This window comes from Larus michahellis, chromosome 4 (genome assembly GCF_964199755.1).
Source record: "Larus michahellis chromosome 4, bLarMic1.1, whole genome shotgun sequence".
In the NCBI taxonomy this organism is placed as follows: domain Eukaryota; kingdom Metazoa; phylum Chordata; class Aves; order Charadriiformes; family Laridae; genus Larus; species Larus michahellis.
The window spans coordinates 62,135,763-62,156,558 of NC_133899.1; the positions used below are offsets into that span (position 1 = coordinate 62,135,763).

At 36.8% G+C, this 20,796-nt stretch overlaps 1 protein-coding gene across 7 annotated transcripts in view; it reads left to right on the plus strand.

Moving 5' to 3' along the window:
* The window catches only part of NPAS3 (neuronal PAS domain protein 3), a 627,172-nt gene that overhangs the window by 182,396 nt on the left and 423,980 nt on the right, over positions 1–20,796 (plus strand). For all 7 annotated transcript variants that reach the window (XM_074585122.1, XM_074585125.1, XM_074585124.1 and 4 more), the window contains one exon: positions 8,584–8,828. In XM_074585122.1, the coding sequence (XP_074441223.1) occupies positions 8,584–8,828 (245 nt within the window). The remainder of the gene's footprint in view (positions 1–8,583; positions 8,829–20,796) is intronic.

Sequence of the window (20,796 nt, forward strand, 5' to 3'; positions counted from 1 at the left end):
AATGTACAAGTTGCTCCAAGGTAAAGTGCTGTTTATTGGGTGCTGCAAAATTGCTTGATAAAACTGCAGTTTCTCTATTATCATGAAGCTGGCAATTGCTTAGTACAGCATAGGAAAAAAAAAAAGATCAAAACACCAGTGTTTTCTGGTTGGAGAGTTTGGGTTCGAACTGGTGTGTAACAGTTCACTTAATTGTTGCCGTATCAAAGTGTACATTACTTTTAAAAGATTGTGCAAGATGGCGAGTTTGTAATCCTTAAAAACCTGCCAGGTTCCTATTATTATGTTCTAACGACTCACTTTGGAAGTAAATCCTGTTATTTAAGCGTTGCAATGAAGGTGCTTATTGGCGATAAAACATTACATTTAATGATTAGTTCAAGCATACACAAACCTTTTCCTTGAACCACGTTTACATATTGAAAATAAAATAAAAGAAACCTCTTCTGCCAAACAACAATCCCTAAAAAACGGCCTCAAATCTCACTGATATAAGAAAAAGCTTGGGTTAGTATAGATATTTTTTTTTTCGTAAGTTGCACATTATTTTTACAATAATTGTTAAAGCACATTTGACAAAACGTGTTTCTGCTATCTACAAAGAAAAGAGGCTTTTTAATAGAAACTAGTTCTGTGGTATTTTCCTATATAGTGAAAAAATAATGGTCATTTCATGTGTTAAATGAGAAATATAAAGCAAAAATGAAGGTCAAACTGATTTAGCACATCAAACAGTCTTTGTCAGCCAAGCTTAATATATCCTGAGTTTGTGGAACAAATGAAATTTTGCTGCTATGTTACACTTTGCTTCCAAACAACCATTACAACTGGTTTTATATATTGTGTGAGCATCAGACCATCAAACAGTGCATCTTTACTGACGTGTTGCTGCAGTGATGATCTACAGCAGCAATCTGCCATTTATATAAGGGCAAAATGTGCATCTATATTTAGTTGTGAAATTGGCCTATTATACTCTTGATGTTTACAGAGGCTAACATAAATTAATGATGACAGCTATGAGCAGTGCATTAGTTAAGCAGCAGAGTTTTTACCTTGAACTTGAAGGTTCCAGCTTTAACTTCCAGCATATACTATACAGCTTTCTTCACACATTAAAGAAAGTCTTCCGAAAACATTAATTTTTCTTGGACAGCATTAAATGGCTTCAATTTGTGGACTATGCCATTGATGTTAATGTCAGATAATGGTTTTGTTTACATTTTTGGCAAACTTTTGCCCTGGAAGAACAGTGATATTTATGGTGTGGCAAAAATGAACACCCCTGAAAAGCGTTTGCTTATTGAAAGGGTCTGATTTGACTGACTTTGAACTTAGTCAGATATCCCTTTTGTGACAAAAAGAACAGTTCGAGGAAGCAGTGTGGCTCACTGTGTTATGTACTGCACTTTCACCTGAAAGTCTCCTCATGCAGCTCATGTCAGAGCAAGTATGGATACTGTAGCAACTATAGATTCCAGTTAACTATGACCACAGATCTGACAAGTAGGCAGGTGTTCAAAGGTTCACGAGTTAAAATGCTGAAGTCTTTGATGAATTTTTGATGGATGAATTTTTAATACAGGTCGACCTTTTTCCTTTGAGGCTGCATGCTAGATTAATTGATAAATAGTGAGACTGAGCAATGTTCGGATCTCCTAAGCAAACAAGTAGAAAAATCCATAAAAATCTGCCGCCTGACTTCTCAGATGTACTTAAAAAAGAAAGAAGAAGGTAAAATTTTATGTGTCTTTTGATTCGCCTTCCTTACTTTTTTTTGGAGGTTTTACCCTCACAAAAGTACTCTTCTCTTTTAAACAGCGTAACTGGTTTTTATTAGTCTTGAAGTTCTTGTACTCTCGGTTCAGAAACAATCTGTGTGAAATGGAAGTCTATGAATAGGACAGCAGAAAAAAAGTAAAGCAAAGAAAGGGAGGAAACATCAAGTCAAAAAGCTGTCTCAAAACCAAAAAATTCCCAAAGATAGCAAAATATTGTGTAAAACTTAGAGGTAAACATTAACATATATTTCAGTATCAATTTTTCAGAACTAAATGAGTTAGTCTTAGGAAGTTGGAGAGGATTTATTTTCTCCTTTTAATTCACATCTACACAAACGTTAGCTCTCTTGCTTCATCCTTTTATACTCACTTGTATCTACTCTACTGAAAAAATATCCAGTTTCATGCATATTTGTGAGTTCTCTAGAGCATAACATTAAGAAAAACAGCACAATAACAAAAAACCTCGATAATAGGAGACTTTAGGCTCCTGCTGCCACCAGTGATGATGCTTGACTTGCTAGACTGGACTTTTCAACTGCAATATGTGCAACTATATGGTGCAGGTTACTCTGCTTTACTTTCTCCATCTTTCCCCCAGTCTAAATATTTTTTGGAGTCTGAAAATGTGCACTGCTGTTCAGATGAATATTCTCTTGGGTTACCCACTGTTTTTGAGATGTCACTATTAAAGAACACTTTTGAAAAAAACTCAGGCATAAGAGTAGTCACATAGAAGCAAAATAAATAAATATTCAAAATAATTGGGTCATTTCAATATTGATGCTGTTCCATTCTTTGAACTTTTAATGAAGTGTAATTGTCCTGTTAGATCAGTGAAATGAAAACAGATTTTTATAGGCTAGAACGTGGCCTATGGGTGGTCACCTGTAGGTGGACTTGGACGTTATCTTAATGAATTGCCCAGGATTTAAGAGTCGGCTTTTCTATGTATCCATTGTTATAAATGGGCTTAACTACCCTCATTGTTTGCACTGGTCATCTTGAAGGTCCAGAAAAGATTCTCTTTAAGAATGTGGCTAAGTCAGCCAATCAGATATAAAGATTTTTCCTGTAATAGATCAGAATGTATAAACATTCGTATTAGTTAAATTGTCATACTCACCCACTACGTAGCATTGATATAAATACAGAAACGATGTAAATAGGTTATTAAAAGAAGGGGGAAGGGATCTAAAGTGGATCTAACTATAAAAATGTCTAAAGTATGACAATACTATGTCACGTCATATTAATATAGAACAAGGTAGGAACAAATGAGAGAATCTTTCTAGTGTATCTCATATAGAATTGCACAAATGCACACCTGTGGACTCAGGAGCAGCATAAATTTCTTCCTTTATGTGATACCACAACTAAATTCAATAGCAAGTAAGCATTCTTCTGTTCTTTATATTGGAAAACAATATACACAGAAGGACATACATCATTGAAAGTCTCTTTCAGGGTGTTGATGGGGTTGGGTCACTTAGCTCCAGTCCATTTTTTTTGGTCACAGATTCATTGTGTGCTCTAATGTTGCACATCCTTTCCATATATCTGATTTCTTTTCTGTGAAATAGATGTAACGTCCCTCTGACTACGGCCTTCAGAGAGTTGGATAATGTTTATAGTGGACCTTTTGATCCTTGAATTTAAAAGACTAGACTAATATAAAAATACACACACATACTGCTTCATTCTCTATAAAGCTTGTTATAAACATTATTAGATATTGTTAAGTGTTTTTGTTGTACTGTATCTGGTTTTGCGGCTACTAATCCATATTGTTGTTAGAGGCTTAAGAAATTCGCTAGTGGTCGATAACAGCTGAATTAACAAGTATGATATTGTTTAGTATTACAAGAAAAAGTGCTCTGTTCTGGTATACTGTTGCGCTTGTAAAGTTTCTCCTGAAATCAGGGAGGATTTCAATAGAATTATCAAAAACACTGTGCATCCTTTGTGAGAGTTTGCCGTGCTTCTCTGCTTATAGTTAATGAAAATGAGCAAAAACTCCAACGGCACACCTCAGACAAGCTGTCTGTTGGCCGGAGCCCTTATATCTGGAGCTCAGCAGCCCGCCCGTGTGTCCCTCAAACTTTGTTCTATGGCCATCATCCCCAGTTTGATCTCTATTTATGACAGGTACAGTGAGGGTACCATAAAAGCTCACCAATGCTATTATGTGGGGCTGTGCAGGGGGAGACCAACATCTCTGAGAAGCCCAGCTTGGGGGGGGTCTTGCCTGCGTCAGATCTGAGGGAACAGTGAAGGTGAAATGTATACGCGAGCTGCCTTTCTAAAACTGGCCAAGTCTGTGATATATCTGCTTCCAAGCTGTATTTTGAAATTGCGGACAGAAATATTTATTTGTAACCACATCCATTCCCCTGTTTTCATTCAAAATGCAAACTCACGGAATTAAATTATTTCTCTGATTTTTACCGCCCAAACTGAGACACAGAAGTGAGGTATTGATATGCTAAAAAATCCTTGCTAATGTAGGTCAGTGCATCTGTTGATATGCTGTAACATGTTTGATTGCCATTATACGCTGCAAAAATTAGGAGCTGTGATTGTCCCATCTTTAAAGTGACAGATGATGATCTGTCAGACATGTGGAGGTTGTGGGTGTGCACACAGATACGGATGCATGTATATGCTTATGAATATAAAATACATAAAATGATGTGAAATAAAATATGAAGCAGGTTAAGCTTGGAATGACCACAAGCACAATGAAATCACAAGTGAGTTATGAGTACCAATAAAACTTTTATGCAACACCATATTATCATGTCTTCTGCATCTGCTGTGTCTTCAATAGAAAATCTACTTTAGAAATGTTGTGTACACCATTTTAAAATTATATGGTAGTATTTATTGTACCCTTTCATCTGTAAAAGCCAGACCCCCTTTATATCAGTCCATCTGGAAAGGCCCTAAAAGGAAAAATAATACATATTTTAGAAACCTAATATCTAAAATAGCATTAGTTTTCTAGCCATTAAATATCCTGTTTATATGGTACTGCGTCTCAGAATTATCAGGAGCTAGCAGCTGGAAAGCTCTTCGTCTCCTTTAGTGGACTCTGTATATGGAAATTCTTTGAGAGGTGTGTTAAGGGATCACATGAAGTTTCGCCATTGTATGACAGCATCATCCTTTGATATTGTACAGGGATGCACTCTGATCCAATTATCTGAGCTCCTTCCCCTTCTACACAGAAGGAAAAGAGGGAGCAATATTTATGTCCCTTGGGTGTATTTCCCACTGTTAGTTTCTTCTTGGTACTGTGGATAGTCTGTGGAGATTTGCTTGTCTTTTGGGGGACCTTCTCTGTCACGTAAGAGCTCTTACATGTGTGAAGCTTGCTTTCTTGGTGCTTTCTGAATGTTTTTGAAATCCGCCTAGTAAACATGCGTATAGTCTCCCATATTTTTATTTGTGTCATTAACGGGACAGCCTGCGGGTATTTCTGAGTTTTTGCAGCCTGATACTCTAGCAAATTCATTTATGTTACCAGGAGTCACCTCTAATCCCAGTGTCATGTGACAGGACCCAAGATGAATTATTCTTCTGTGTCAGCACCTCTGCTTTCTGTTGTGAGCTTCACACCCTTCTCTTCTAGCATCCTCTTGGGATTCTCAGTGCCAGCACTTTGCTCTGTTAAGAGCATCTGATGATGAAGTTGATGTTGCCTATCCCAATCACAGGTGCCAGAGAGGATTAAAAGTGATGTTTAGGTCATACCTAATGAATTCCTGCATCCTGCTGAGGAAATCACTGCTCCCAAATGAAGGACCCATTATATCAGCATAACTGCAGTGTCCGATGCTACAAGTGTGTTTCCCTAGTGGTATTATGTAGAGTAGAAATTAGGACTTGCATGCACAGACGTTGTTTCTAAATTTAGCTTAATGCACTGATGCCAAGAGGAGGGTGCTGCAAGTTACAAACTCCTTGACTTGAGTCACTCAGTGAAGCTTCCACAAATGACAATATACCGTGGCTGGGAGGAAAAATATGTTATTGATAATGCTGTTTCTCAGGAGTTTCTTTGGTATGTCTATTATATCAGCTACCCATCCCTGTGGGATTTTTTTATTGCAAAAGTTTGAATACACGTAGATGGCTTTCAAAGGGTGCTGTTTATTTACACAGGTAGCCTCACTTTTCAGTTTAACTGGCTTCCATTGCAAACTGTTAGTGATCCAGTAATGCATTATATAAGTTTACATTGCAGTGTATTATTCAGTTTCAGCAATCTCCTGAACCCTAGACAGAACTTGTAAATTGTGGATTCCGTCTTTGGTTGCTGAGGAATAGTCTATCACCATTCGGTTTCTAACTTTTTTCAGTTTCAAAAGTTGCTGGGATCTGTAATATTTCTTACTTGTTTTACTGGGGATCTCCAAAAAGTCCCCTTCTTACATAGGGGTATAATTAAGTGCGTTGGAAAGAAGGTGTGAACCTCTTGGTGCAAAATTTCAGAATACATCTAGAATCTCAGCTCTTCTGGATTCCTCAAACTTGATTTGGGGACTTGAGGTCCTCAGGCTTGGCTTCTGGAGAAAAACAGTGTGATCACAAGTAGTAAAGTCCATCCCTTGTGCCATGAAAATGAGCTTTCACTTGCAAGCAATTGGGCAGAGACACTTGCCTGCCTCTCCCTTGTGTTACCGTTGTAGGTGTTTAACTTGTATAGGGTATCTTCACTGAAATCAGTTGAACAGTTCCCACCTCACAGAGCTTCCAGGTTTCCTTATATACATAAAATATTTCTATTGGCTATATTTAATGCACATTTTGAGGGATTTTACACATCTATGGTGGTAGATATTTGAAATTGCATCTGCAACGAGCCTTGTGGAATCTTATTTTTCAGGTACTTTCCCCTAGAATATAACTTAAAAATCTAGCTGCTTGAGGTCTATGTAGAGTTCATAAAGGCAAGTATGTACATCAGTGTAGGATTCAGTAGGATGGTTTACTTTACCTGTGGGTAAAGGTGTGCCGTTTCCTCACCATCCCTATTTCTTAGTCAGGCTGTCACTTTAAATATAATTGCTATTAGCATAGAATTGTGTAGGGAATATAATTTGTTAAGCATTCTCGGGGAAGTGTGATGGAGGGATTTCATTTGTGGTTTAGGGGCCCAGCTGATCTGCCCTTTCAAGTCTGAAGTGGCAGAGACAGCCAAGAAAATGCAGGTGGTTAATATTAAAATAAGAGAGCCTCTGTAGTTTAAATTATTTCCAAATTAGAAAGATAGGTAAATAGAGGTCTCAGTATTAGAGAGGTATTAGATCTGCGTGCCTGAGTTCTTTATGATTTATGCTTTTTTTGTTGATAAAATCCTGGGTTTCAGGAAGGGTTGTGGAAGCTTCAGAGAACTGTTTGCTGTTCCGTTATACACTGGTTGAATTCTGTGTCTGTTGTAAACTAATGACGAGTTGTGGCTGTAACTTCATCAAGTCAATAAGATCAAACGAAGCAAAAGAAAGACAGAGTCTTTGTGAGGGGTGAGAACAGTTTCTACTCACCTTACACAGTGACTGGCAGACACCAACCCCTGCATCAGCACCAACCTCTACGCACCAAGGTAGAGGTATGGTCAAGCTTATCATATCCTGAGTTGAACACTCTGCTGTCTCCAAAAAAAAAATAAAATAATTTAACACCTCTTTTAAAACAAAAGAGGCAATATCTGGTCTTCTTATTATCTACATATTGACTCACGATCTTTTGGGAAGTGTACTGTACGTTTATTTGTCTGCCCCAAACCATGCAATAAAACAAGTTAATCACTTTTCCCTTGCAAAGCTGTATTATTATATATTGAAACCAACTGAAACTTGAGTTTCCTTTGAGTTATAGGGAAAGATGAGGAGAAGACCCCAGTGGTTGCCCACTGTCACCACAATGCGCGTTCAGCAGTTTTACACCAATTAAACAAATAGCCCAGGAGTAAAATGTGAATTACCTTTAGGTGTTGGATATGGGAGGTAGCAAGTGATACATCGATGCAACAGAACTAAATGAATGTCTTTGCATTTCCACCAGCTCACTGTAAAGCAGAAAGAAGGTCTTTTCTGCCCCAAAATTTGTCAGTCTGACACGTGTTTGGTAGTGAATTACAATCAGAAATGTGAATCACGTAACTGTATTAACTGCTTGCTCAGCCTCTGACAAAAGTTGCTGTTCCCACAGCAAGGACAGCTGAACAACTCATAAAGAGCAGCTTCATGAAATTCAGGAAGGTTTACATTATTACCCCAGACTTAAACTTCTCTGTTTCAGAAGTTACTGTACAACCTGTTTGGTCATTTTGGCTGCACTGCAACCCCTGTCAGAGGTAGCACACCCTTCAGTCATCTGCTTTTAACCTGTTCTTCCTAGGAGTCAGAATTTGGCACAAATTTAGACAAAATTGGGTCACAATGGGTCAGGAGGAGCAATGGCATCTCTGCAGATAAACCCCACATGTACACAGCATTCAATGGAATCTTTTCTTGCGATGGCAGCAGAAAAAGGAAGGGCAGACTAAGAAGAAAGAGGCTGAAATGAGTTAGGAGTACTTACTTAATATGTTGGCTACAACTGACACTCAAATATTATCGTTAGTTTTCATCGTTCAAAGACTGGAGTACCATTAAATATATCCTGAAGTCTGTACATCCATACAAAACAGCATTTTGAAAATGTGGTAATCTCTATGGAGTGAAAAAGCAAATTGGTTAAATGTGACAGAGCACTAATATTGATGAATGTCTTCCTTTGTTTATTTTTCTTTCAGTTTACAAGCTTTGAGGAAGGAAAAGTCCCGAGATGCAGCTCGCTCTCGCCGGGGAAAGGAGAATTTTGAATTCTATGAGTTGGCAAAGTTGTTGCCACTGCCTGCAGCCATTACCAGCCAGCTTGACAAGGCATCCATCATCCGACTTACAATTAGCTATCTGAAAATGAGGGACTTTGCTAATCAAGGCGATCCTCCATGGAACTTGAGAATGGAAGGACCTCCACCTAATACATCAGTAAAAGGTATGGAGTAAATATGTTGTATAGTATCGAATATGGCAGCCTTTAGTAACCTCTAATTTGAAATTTTTACCATCATCCTTTCTTCTTTCCCTGCATATCAAATCCTTTAAAGGGATACAAATGTGGAAATCTGAGGTCTGCATGAGAAAGACACCATGTGAAGGTGACATAAACCTCTTATTTTATTCATTTTTTTTATTTAACAACAAACCTATTGATGTAACCATTCAGCTGTAAGAAGTCTTCTGGGTGATGTAGACTAAATGGTATAAAGTTATTTGGCAATGATTGTGTTGCTTTGTTTTAGTATTTTGTATAAGGATGTGTTTGAGAGGAGTATGGCATTTTTCCTTGATTTGAGGACTCAATATCTGAATTCTCTGGCTAAACCTTAAAGGCAGAATCATGTATTTCCAAAGTTCGAGGGCATCACGTTCAAAGTTTTAAATCTTCAGGTTAGAGACTAGGATATTATTTATCATCTTGTAATGCGTACAGAAATTTTGACTTCTGAGCCAGTAGGCATCTATCAACATTTCAGCCAAAATAGACTGTTTTCAATATTAAATACCCTCTTTTCATGCTCAAACAAGCAGTTGGGCAGCAATATCAATGTTTTAGACGTGAGTTGCCACAAAAGCCAGGTAATAGAGGAATTAGACAGTCATTTTAGAGGGTGGCTGCTTGTTGGTCCTAAATAGTGTTTCCAATGATTTGTGTAAACTGTAGATTTTTCTGTAATATTTTACTTATGCTACTTATGTAGATAAGTGTGATCTTTCCATCTGATTAGTATTTTAAATTATGGAGCAAGTTGCATTAGCAGAACTCATATATACCAAAACTTAGGAATTGTGGTTTTCCTGGCTTTGATGGCACAGAAAACTAACTGGTTTTACTTTAGCTACTGATTGCACATTTTGGAGGAAACATATTTTGGACAGAGGCATATGAGATTTGAGCTTGAAAACTTCATGTGTTGGGTTTTTTTTTCCTTCACACTTTGTGGAACTTAAACTCTTAATCTGCACTAAACTAGATAGACTGTATATAGCATGAGGCAAAAGAAAAAGCCATCTTTAAGGGTGGAGGGAGGAGGGGGAAATAGAATCTTATTTATCAGCCCACAGCTGCCTGTGAAGGGTTACTGTTACAGATGGTGCACAGGGCTTTTACCTGCTCTTCCATTTACAGAAATTAATATTAGTTAAGGAAAGTTATAATTTTCAATGGATGGAGATAGACATGGAAGACAAAAACCAAAGGATTTTCAGGCTGATGATTTAGTAGCCGAACATATTTGTGTCATTTCACGTATTTCATTTATATTATCTGCCACATCATATATAATTTTCATGGAGAAAAAAAAAAAGGTAATAATTACATCATCCAAAGCATGAGTATAACATGGTTCATCAAGCTTCTGATATAATATGCAAATGCTCCCCATTTTTTCCAGGATGAGAGTTTATTCTCAGGCAATTAAACAGTGTTTCAAGGTGGATGTAGAGTGGACTCTGCTGTACGATCTATGATCTGTTGTTAATTCCTCCCAAAATTCCTATAGCTAAGAGACATACAGTGCTTCTACAAGCTGTCCTGTATTATGGAATTCTGATCTCTGCAGATCTCTGTGTATGTTTTCAGAGTATGAGAGCTGTTTTTCATTATCCTACCATGGAATATATACCTGAATACTGAAGCTTCTTTTTGTGCAAAGATTCTAATGAAGAAAAGAATTTTAATGGAGAACTAAACCTTATTCTTGGACAACAGTGTAAATAGTCTGGCCTACATTAACATGTTTCTCCCTATAAAAAATCCTAGGTAAACATTTAATGTCTTTTCACCCTATCTGACATAATAATCCTGCTCCTCCACCCATCTGGTTTTATGGTTGCCATTCCTCTAGGCATAAGGGGTGTGGGGGAGCTGAGGAAGGATTTTTGCTTTTTTTTTCCTCCCTGTTTGAGTACTTAGCTTTATACTAACTACGATTGTATTATTTATGTGTTAGTATATTGAAATAATGCTTGATGAAACAGCGTTTCATTGTATAAGAATTCCCCATAAGCAGGTTTAGCTGTATAGTACAGGTATATTTTATTACTTCACGAGTTCTCCTTACATAGAAACCTGTTAACACACTCTGATCAAACATTCATGAAATTACATCAAAAGAAATTCATTTTCATTTATTAAGGTCGCTTTTTGCTGCCCTTGAAGAAGTTCATATGGATAAACAAGCTCACATAAATAGCTTGCAGCTTCATGTGAAGTATAGTTGATAATCCTACAATAAAACACTAGACATTATATTTTGTGCGTGCCCGAGCAATCTTCTGAATAGACTTAAAGGTATTTGGAAAATTATATGAGAAGTACTTACGTTGCGTAGGCAACTGCTTTTTTTTTTTTTTTCTTCTTTCTTCCCCCAGATGTGTTGGTCTGCTTGTGTTAATAATTAAATTTCAAAGCTTAATTTTAAATTTGTCCCCCAGACTGTACAGCACTTTAATCATTTTAATTTAGTATTTCAGGGAGGTCCTTTACTCTGCCCTGTATTTATCACAGCTTTCCTTAAAAGTCTATAACGGCTGATGAGTTTGTTTTCTTATGCCTATTGTGTAGCGATCGCTACAAGTTGTGCTTGCAAATGAACACTCAGGTAACTCCATATAATATTTTCAGAGACAATTACTTCATGGAAATATCTTGAGCAATTGGAAAGTATCAGATAGTTTTCTCCATTATTTTAGAAATATCTGTATTGTTATAATACAGATCAAATCTACAATGAACATTATGCATTATTCAAGAAATGACCAGGCATTCTCAGCAGTGTTTCAGCTAAATAACTGATGATTGTAACCTTTAAAGAAATCTCATTGTGGTGACTATTGGTAAATCATTTCTCCATTCATAGTAATCTTTATTTAGAGGCTATCTAGAAACCACTATATCTTTTATTAATCTTAAAAGCAATAGCCAATGATTTGACATTTGCTAAAAATGGATAAATTTTCCATCTTCTAATACAGCAGACTTCAGTCAGGTTTTTTTGGGTACATTGTCTAAGTCTTTCTGTGCGTAGGAAGTATTAGTCCTTGTAAACAAATACACACAACTTGCAGCAGATGAGTTTAGAGATTACAGTTCCTAAAGACCAGGACATGATTCTCATATGGCAGAAAATAATCAAAAAGTTATTTAGAGGCAGTAGGAAAAAATTGTTTTTCTTTCTGTACTACACACAATATGTTATGAATAACAGTACTGTTCTCTGTTTCCGTCCCTCCAAAAGTCTTTGTTTGACTCCCAGTATTTAAGGGGTCTGTTCTGAGGAGAACAGTAAATGAGCTGCTGTTCAATTTTTTGGACTCAAAGGTGAGTTTTATGAAAGTCCTGATCTGGGAATGGAAGTATTTTTATAGTATTTACTGTGTGTTCAGCCAGTAAGTGGTGCTTTACATGGCATGGCCCTTGAAGTCCTCTTGTGCATTCTGATTGCTGACCCATACCAGGCTGTGTAGTCCTTTTTCAACATCAGACTCCTGTGAGAACCTTCATATTTTGGAATATTGTCTTCAAATGATTAACTCCAAATCTTTCTATATTTTTAGCACAAACTGTTGCTGAAAGTGTTCAAAGATCATGCAGCTTTTTATGTTATTCTCTGCTATGTTGTAGGAGTTTTTACCAAGCCATATTTTCTTCCTTTTTTTCAAGTGAAGAGAGGAAGGGAGAGAAGCAGTGTGAGGCACCGTGATGTTCTCTGGTGTGTTGAGTATATTTGGCTGATGTAAAGTCATGCCATGTATTTCCTTTCTGGGCAATCTTTGGGACGCTGATACTGACTTGGGACCATCATCACTATAAAAAGAAGGCACATGTCTCTCTGTCTTGAACAGAGTTCCCAGTATTTGCCATTTCTGTTTCTTTTGAAGCAGCAACCCTGTAGTCTGTGCCTAATTTTGCAAACCCTTGTCCTGGAATTTTGCCATGGTGACATCAAAATAGTAGATTTTCATTCTTTTTTAGTTGAGGTGAGGTGTTCATTTCTGTCTTTGGAGATACAAGTATTGGTGCAAGGTCATGAGTCTGATTTCTTGTTGAATGACGTGACATATGGAAACTAGGATACCTAAAATGTCTTTTCTTTGAAAGAAAAAAAGTAATTGTGGTATTATCCACAATCTCAAGTTATAAGTGGGTTTATCATGGGCTCTTTTGTAAGCCAAATTTTTACATTTTATGTCATATAAGTAAAATAATCTTACTTGTCTTCTGCTGTAAGAGAAGAGGTGAATGAGAGATTCTGAGGAGTGAAAAGGACTTCAGTAAATAGTACTGATCAACTGGTAGGTTGCGTGAACTCTTAGTTAAACTTTCAGTTTAGCCATCTCTTACCATTACATGTTCTGCAATTAGGTAGTTTTACTCATCTGTGTTCTGGAATTAATATACCTCAGCATGAAGAGAAATCAGATGTTGTCAAAAGTGTTTGTGGTGAACTGAATTTTTTCTTGTCCAAATTGTTCTTGTCCAATGTAACTAAATATGACTCTGACATGTTGCTTGCAGTAAAGCATTCAATGTTACTTCAATTCTGCATTGGTAGTGAAATATAGAAAAAGGACGTTTTGATAATCACAAGTAGAAAAATTATGCTTTAAAACAAAATTTCACCCGCTTACTTCAAACTAAACAGAAGTTTCACACAAAGCAGGATAGTCAGATTCAGGAGACGCTTTTCATAACAAGCAATACTGCTGATTCATCCGTATTATGGGTTTTTTTCATCTGATTGACCTTTTCATGTCTAACAGTGAAAGACAATCTCTTAGGCCACAAACACTGAGGAATAAAGCAGCTCTTATTTCTTTGTCCCTATAGATGGTTTCCATGAGACAGAATTGTGTAGTGGTTCAGAAGACAAGGCTGGTCTTAGTAGAAGGCTAGTTTTACTTACTAGAAGGCTAGAAGATAGTTTTTCAAAGAATCCATTCTCAACATAAACAAAGTATGTAAGTATAGGTTGCAAGTGAACTTGCTGTCTTAGCTTACTATGAAACTTGGGGTTGAGGAAATAAGTCCAGCACTTTGAATTCTCTGGGAAAGAAAATAAGCAATAACGATAATTGGAAAGTATGGTAATTGTTATCCCAAATGTCAAGTGGGATTACTTTCATTAATTAAATGCCTTTTCCTAGTTATTTTTATACTGGATATGTATGCATTTTTAAGAGACAAATAAATGGTTCTCTTCTAAATGATCTTATTGTGCAAACCCGTTAAATAACATTACCTATTGTTAGCCTTTTATATTTTAAACTGAGTGTTGTCTTCTGAGCAGGAGACGGAAGATAGTACAAGCCTTTCCCTGCCAAACCACACAAGCCTTCTACTAAGACCAGCCTTGTCTTCTGAACCACTACACAATTCTGTCTCATGGAAACCATCTATAGGGACAAAGAAATAAGAACTGCTTTATTCCTCAGTGTTTGTGGCCTAAGAGATTGTCTTTCACTGTTAGACACGAAAAGGTCAATCAGATGAAAAAAAAACATAATACGGATGAATCATCAGTATTGCTTGTTATGAAAAGCATCTTCCGAATCTGACTATCCTGCTTTGTGTGGAACTTCTGCTCTTCTACTGGAGAATTCTTGATAGCTTCCTTTATTGCAGGCATTTTTCTTATTCTCATGAAAATCTGATTCCTGTTTATGTGTAGGCCACTATAAAGTTCTCCGACTGTGTACCAGTATCAAACACTGATTGTAAACATAATGTCAATCCGTTGTAAACCTGTTTGTGGCCATAGGGGCAGTGCAGCCATAGGAGCAGATAGCTTAGTCATTGACCTATTACAAAGGTTAAAGAAAAAGACTATTAGGTGTTGCTTGAATGTAGGAAATGAGTGCTGGAAATTTCAGACAGTCAGTGGTAAAACATTAATGTTCCTTGCAAGAATTATTGATGGTTTTCTAGTGTGAAAGATATGGAACCCAAAATGAGGTAGCTCTGTTTGAATCTCATTGTGATAGATAAGATGAATTGAATAGTGGACTCAGAGTTGGTGGTTGCCTAGTGACAGGTGATCATGACCTGATTGCTTTCAATCTCTGCAAATGGAGGAGGGTGCCAACCAATACACTCGCTGCTTTTTGAGGGACTAATTGCCTAATGGGGAAACTTACATGTGAAATTGATTGTGAGGAAAAATTTTGATGGAAAAATTAGAATAAAAGTTGTCTAGAACTCTTAAAGAAAAATTTATGAAATGAGGGTTTCCTATACACCTGAAAATTATAAAACTGCATCCTTTTTCAGAATAAAAGTGAAATCAATAACTTGAAAAAGCATGTACGTTTATTCATGTAAATCTTTGGAAATAAAAGGGAAATATATAGCAGTTAAGATAAACTGGAAAGTCTGAGGTGCAGAAAGTTGACAAAGATAAGCAGAGACAATAAGGAAGAATCTAGCAGGATTAGAAAAATTAAAGAAAAATTGGGTTTGTGTGTATTAGAAATGGGGAGAATTCTGGCAAGGGTATAGGCTCATTAGCAGAAAGGTATAGTAAAACTTGTACTGATGCAGAAAATGCAGGAGAGCTTGATACAGGTTTCTTTTAAGTGCTTGCCGGTACAGAATCCATTCTACAGTTAAGGTTACTGTTGACGGTAGTGTTCAGGGAGCATACACAATCATAGTCATCAACAATACAAAACCTCGGGAAGGAGAATTCTGCTGTCAGAGTTCATATTTTGGTGGACTTGGCAGTGTTAGGTGTAGGTTTACAGTTGGACTCGATGATCTTAAAGGCCTTTTCCAACCTAAATGATAGTATGATTCTGTGGTTCTGTCTTCTTGATCAAAATGGGATTATTATAACTTGCTGTGGGTTTTGTTGTCTTGTTTGCTCCTCCTCGCTTCTCCCTCAAGCTCCTCATGCAAAATCATTCTGCCACTGGAATCCAAATGCTGGAGTCCCAAGCGTGAGGCTCCAAGAACCGCCTGCTCTGTGTTTGAGTCATACATGATGAATGCTATCTCTGTATTTTCTGCTGGGGAAACAAGAGATCTTTCTTTAGTGTCTGAATCAAACTTTTAAAAGTACTTGAAAAACAAAAGGGTATAATTCTCAGATGTGCCAAAACAAGCAGATCTTGTCGACAGAGCGGGGAAACCCCTGACATCACAGTAATATCCACTGGCATTGCCCCGCTGTGGTTGCCACGGTTCTGTGTTGCTTTGATAGGTTACCTGCCATAGTACAAGCAAGGGACTCTGAAACTCTTGGGCATCATCATCCTGAATCCTAGCTTGCAGTGTTTCTCAGATATTCCAGAATAAATTTTTGAATAAATTGTTTTTTATGTGTCCTTCAGACAAGGATCGGGTTACCTCTGATATCAGCCCGATACAATATTCAGCATCATCCATTTCTTGCAGTGCTGGTGTTGTGAAGTTTGCAGTACTGAGCTGTCTTAGCCTCAAAGCGGTTGCAGGCAAAATATTGGGAAAATTCCTCCAGTAAAGGGATAAAAGTAAGAGCATATATTTTTTCAACAAGCATGGATAAATGGAAAGTAATTCTTGTAAAACAAACCCAGCTTAACTCTCTGAAATTGCAAGTCAGGTTAACTAGGGTACACATTGTATACTGAAGTATTTGTAAGGCATAAGTGCGCCAGAATTAAGGTTTTAAAATACTGTAAGAACCAAGCTGTTTTAAACACATTAGCTGTATAACTGATTGATCTTGGAAAGCAGATCAAAGTCAAAGTTATTATTAAGAAAGAAGGTTCTATGGTTTCTGGCGGAAACCACTCTGGGCATGATCATCAGTGAACTGGGAGTAAACATGGCACGAGGGCTGATTTAAAATTTGCAAATTACGATGATGTTTGGATCATAGATAATAATCTGTGCAGTTTAGTAAATCAAACCTCCTAAAATGTATTTATTTTAATATAGTGAAATGGAAATAATAACAATAATAATAATAACAACAACAACAATAATAATAATATTCATTTTTATCTTTGCTGCCGTAAACTCCAGGCTACTGGTTGTTGCTTTGTAGTTAATTTTGTTACAAGACTTTGAAGGGTTTGGGGTTTTTGTGATGCAGAACAGGAGTGATGGGAAAAGCATTTCAAGTTCCGTTCTTTTTTGCATGAACAAAGGCATAAAATGAACCTGCCTGATCCTTCCTGTTCTGCTAGCAGAAATGATAGAATGATTTAGTTTCTCATGGTGCTTTATTTGTATCGTAAAAAGTTCTATCCATCACTTCTGTGGAGACACAAAACATTTACTGCTGGTAACAAATTAATACTCTTTCTAAAATGTTGTCAATCAGATGTCAGTCCCTGGAAGAGTTGTTTATTGCTAGAACTCCACCTTACAACTTAACAATTAAATAGGAAAACAACCAAACAGTAAAAGTTTTTAAGAGCAAGAAAATAGAACAGGTGACTTCAATGTCTTTTCTCTCACTCCCAGCCACTACTGTATTTCCATTCTCTTACACTGCCATTCTTCTTCCTTTTTCTCTTCTTGCACTGTTACACTGACATGGTCATTTTTGCATTTTCATTATGTCCTGTTAATACAGTTTATTTTTCTTAGCCATTCTTTTTTTTTTTTTGAGTCCTTAGGTGGAACACCGAATGTGCATAATGTCTTCCTCTGGTACTCAGTTTCCAGTGTTGACTCTGTCCTTTTTGTAGTCCTCTATTTTTCTCTATGTATTTGCATTCTCAGTGCAGTCTTGGTAATGAAAACAGCCTGGTGAAGAATATTAATGTTTAAAAGAAACGCAAAAAAGTTTTTAGCTCTTCACTTTGTTCTTTCTTCCTTCAATGTGCATATCTCTCTGTGCACAGTAGTCCTCACTCTGTCATTCAGAATTCACTCCTGAGTTGAGAGCATACCTTCCTCATTCCAGCTAAAAGATGGTGAGTGTTGTCATTATAGTTCGTGGCTGAGAACATTGACAGTATTGGCTGAGTGGGTTTTGCAAGACCATGGGCTTCAGACTTGCAGAGGTAAATATGTCAGGAGAATACTATCGACAGTTGCATTTGTTCCAACCTTGGCAATGGTTGTAAAATAAATCAGGGAGCTATCAAAATAAAAACAAGTTAATTTCTTGTCATTCTGTAATGATACAGATTTTCATCCAGTAGAAATTTCTGTGTAAAAGTCAGTGCCACAACAGTCCACTTTTCCAAAGCTCTTAATAAAATGTTTCCATATGATTTTTACATTCATGTTTTTTGTTGCATGGGTTAGCTCCAGGTGGTCTTTTTTAGAAGCATGAATATCTTAAATTATATGTGCAGTCTACATAACTTTTTCAAATAACGCACATGATGGGGTTAGCCAATTACAGATGTGCAATAAATCCGGTGTGCCAAAAGCGCTTGTTCTGCTTTTTGCTTTTAGTAATCAGAAACAGACAAAAAGTAATCACTGCTGTAGTTTTTGATATATAAAATGAAAAAAGGCTGTTGCTATCTGTAGATTGCAATATCTGATAGAACTTTTGTTTGTCTTTTTATTTGTCCTTTTCTGTACCCAAGAAAAGTGTCTTTGCTATGAAGAGTATTTTGGACAGAGCCTCAGTAAAACTTAATATTGCAGTGCTCTGTTTTGCAAATGAAAGGGGTTGAAGAATTGGATCTTTTGGTTGGATTTAACAGTTTCAGTATAGCTGTCATACCTTACTCTCCTCAGCTGAGCAGAGATGTAAGGACATACTCAAAGTCCTGCTAAATTCAATAGAGCTTAGCCTTTGTTTCTTCTATTAATGTAGTTTATTGGTTTTCTGGGTCATCTGAACTTCTACCGTATATCTCACGTTCAATGACTGCTTCTTTTAGACCTCGTTGAGTCTGTTGTGGAGGTAATAAATACATCTGTATGAAGAGCTGAAGAAATAGATTAATCAACTGATAATGAATGTAGCAGAGACCTTAAAAAAAAAACCCAAACCAGGAAACCCCAGAGAGGAAGCTGTGTCTTTATTAGTATGTAGACATGAGGGAATAAAGCAATGTAAGTGAATGGGTTTTTATAATATTTATTTTACCAAGAGTTACATCACTTTATATTACCAATAAAAACTTATGACTCAAAGAAAACATTTTGTCTGAACTGAAAGAAAACACACAAACTTTTTTTTTTTTAAAGAGTAATCTACGTTTCCCATCTCATATGTTTACGGTTATATATTTACTAGTCTTTTCCAAAGTGACTGTATCAATATTTGGAGTAAATAATAGAGCCCTGAAAGTGAAGTTTGAAGTATATGGATTTAATAATAATTCTTATTTTTTACGTAATAGTTATATTAGGTACCTGTGGTCAGCACAGCGAGGTTTAGATACTGAAGGTAGACCCAGCAATTTTAAAAACCAAAGTGCAGTGATTTTATATCTATAAAATATGCAAGTATAACCACAGTCTGACCAAAGTTTGACCACAATATCAACGCAGCTTAATTTCTGCAACTGTTCTCTTTGAAGCCAGAGGAAGGAAATAGAGTTTCCACCAAATCCCTGTGCTCTTGTGGTCTCCCATTTCAATCAGGGATATAAAGTAGAATACAATGAATCCATAGTAAAGACTTTCCCAGGACATTAGAGAGATCAGTAAAAACTGTTTTCATTAGCTGTCTGTAATTAAAGAACACCCTTCATAGAGAGCTTACAATTTAGAGAACATGTAAGCCTCTATACCTATCTGAGATTGCGAGCAAAATAAGAATCTCCACACAGCTGGGGACTTAGGTGTTGTTTTAAAATATCGAGCTCCCTTAAGAAACATCTTTTCTGTTTATTTGTTAGCTTGTGAGCCAAGGTGAATATTTTTATTTTTAATTTCAAAGGTTTTAGTCATACTGTGATTTCTGTTCGTAAGGAAAGGCAAATCCCTAATAAACGACTTAACTCCAGTTGTGCCACAGTCCTCCTCATAAATGGAGCTGTTAGAAAATGCTTACCTTAATTGCAGTGCTTGAGCACGTCACTCCCTATAATTCTTACTCGCAGAGTCAGCTGAGTGCATCTGCACAAGCATGTGTGTGTTGTCACTTTGCATTCTGCTTGTATCCTATAAAAATTGTTTTTGCTTTGCTTTGCATGGGGTGGTACCACATGCAAGTCCAAAATTCTGTGTCTTATTTCATCATCTGGAAAGTCATTAAATGCATATTCATAATCATAAAAGGAAGAGGGAGAAATATTTTTGTTCACGTTTTTATACATGTAGACAATTCCTCAACATTACCTATAGCAAGCAGAATAATATTGTCAATATTACTTCACTTCAGATTTTCTAGAAAACCACAGTTGTGTTAAAGGGTTAGGAAAAATTAGGAGCTGGATTTTTGTTTTCTTTTTTAAGTACATATAACATTTCTACAACTATCAGAGCAACTCTACATTTATATATCCCCTTTCAAATTTGAATTGCTGTGTATGCCAGCTGTTTCTCATCCTCTTGATGAAGCAGAACAGTGCTGATAATGCTAATAGAGAAATTGAGGCATATACAGATTTAGGGCTAGCTTTTCAAAAGAGCGCAGCACCCCAACTGGGGCCAGATTTCAAAAGATCTCTGATCCTATTCAGCAACAAAATAAATAGCCAGATTTTCAAAAGATTTCAGCACTTTGGTAATCTGATCATAAGAAGCAGCTGCTGAGCACATTTGCAAAGCCAGCCGAGAGTGACTTGTTCAGTATCACATGAGAAGTGTGTGGCAGAGCAGGGAATAGAGCCCTCTTCCCATGTCCCGGGACTAAGAGTCCAGTTCTTAAGCAATAATGCTATCTTCATGTCCTTTGCAAGAATGCTGTATTTAATGAGCTTTTCATTAGGAAATGGAACCCAGGTCTGTGAGGAGATAGTTTTCAGAATAGCATTAAGATTTACACTCAGGGTAGATA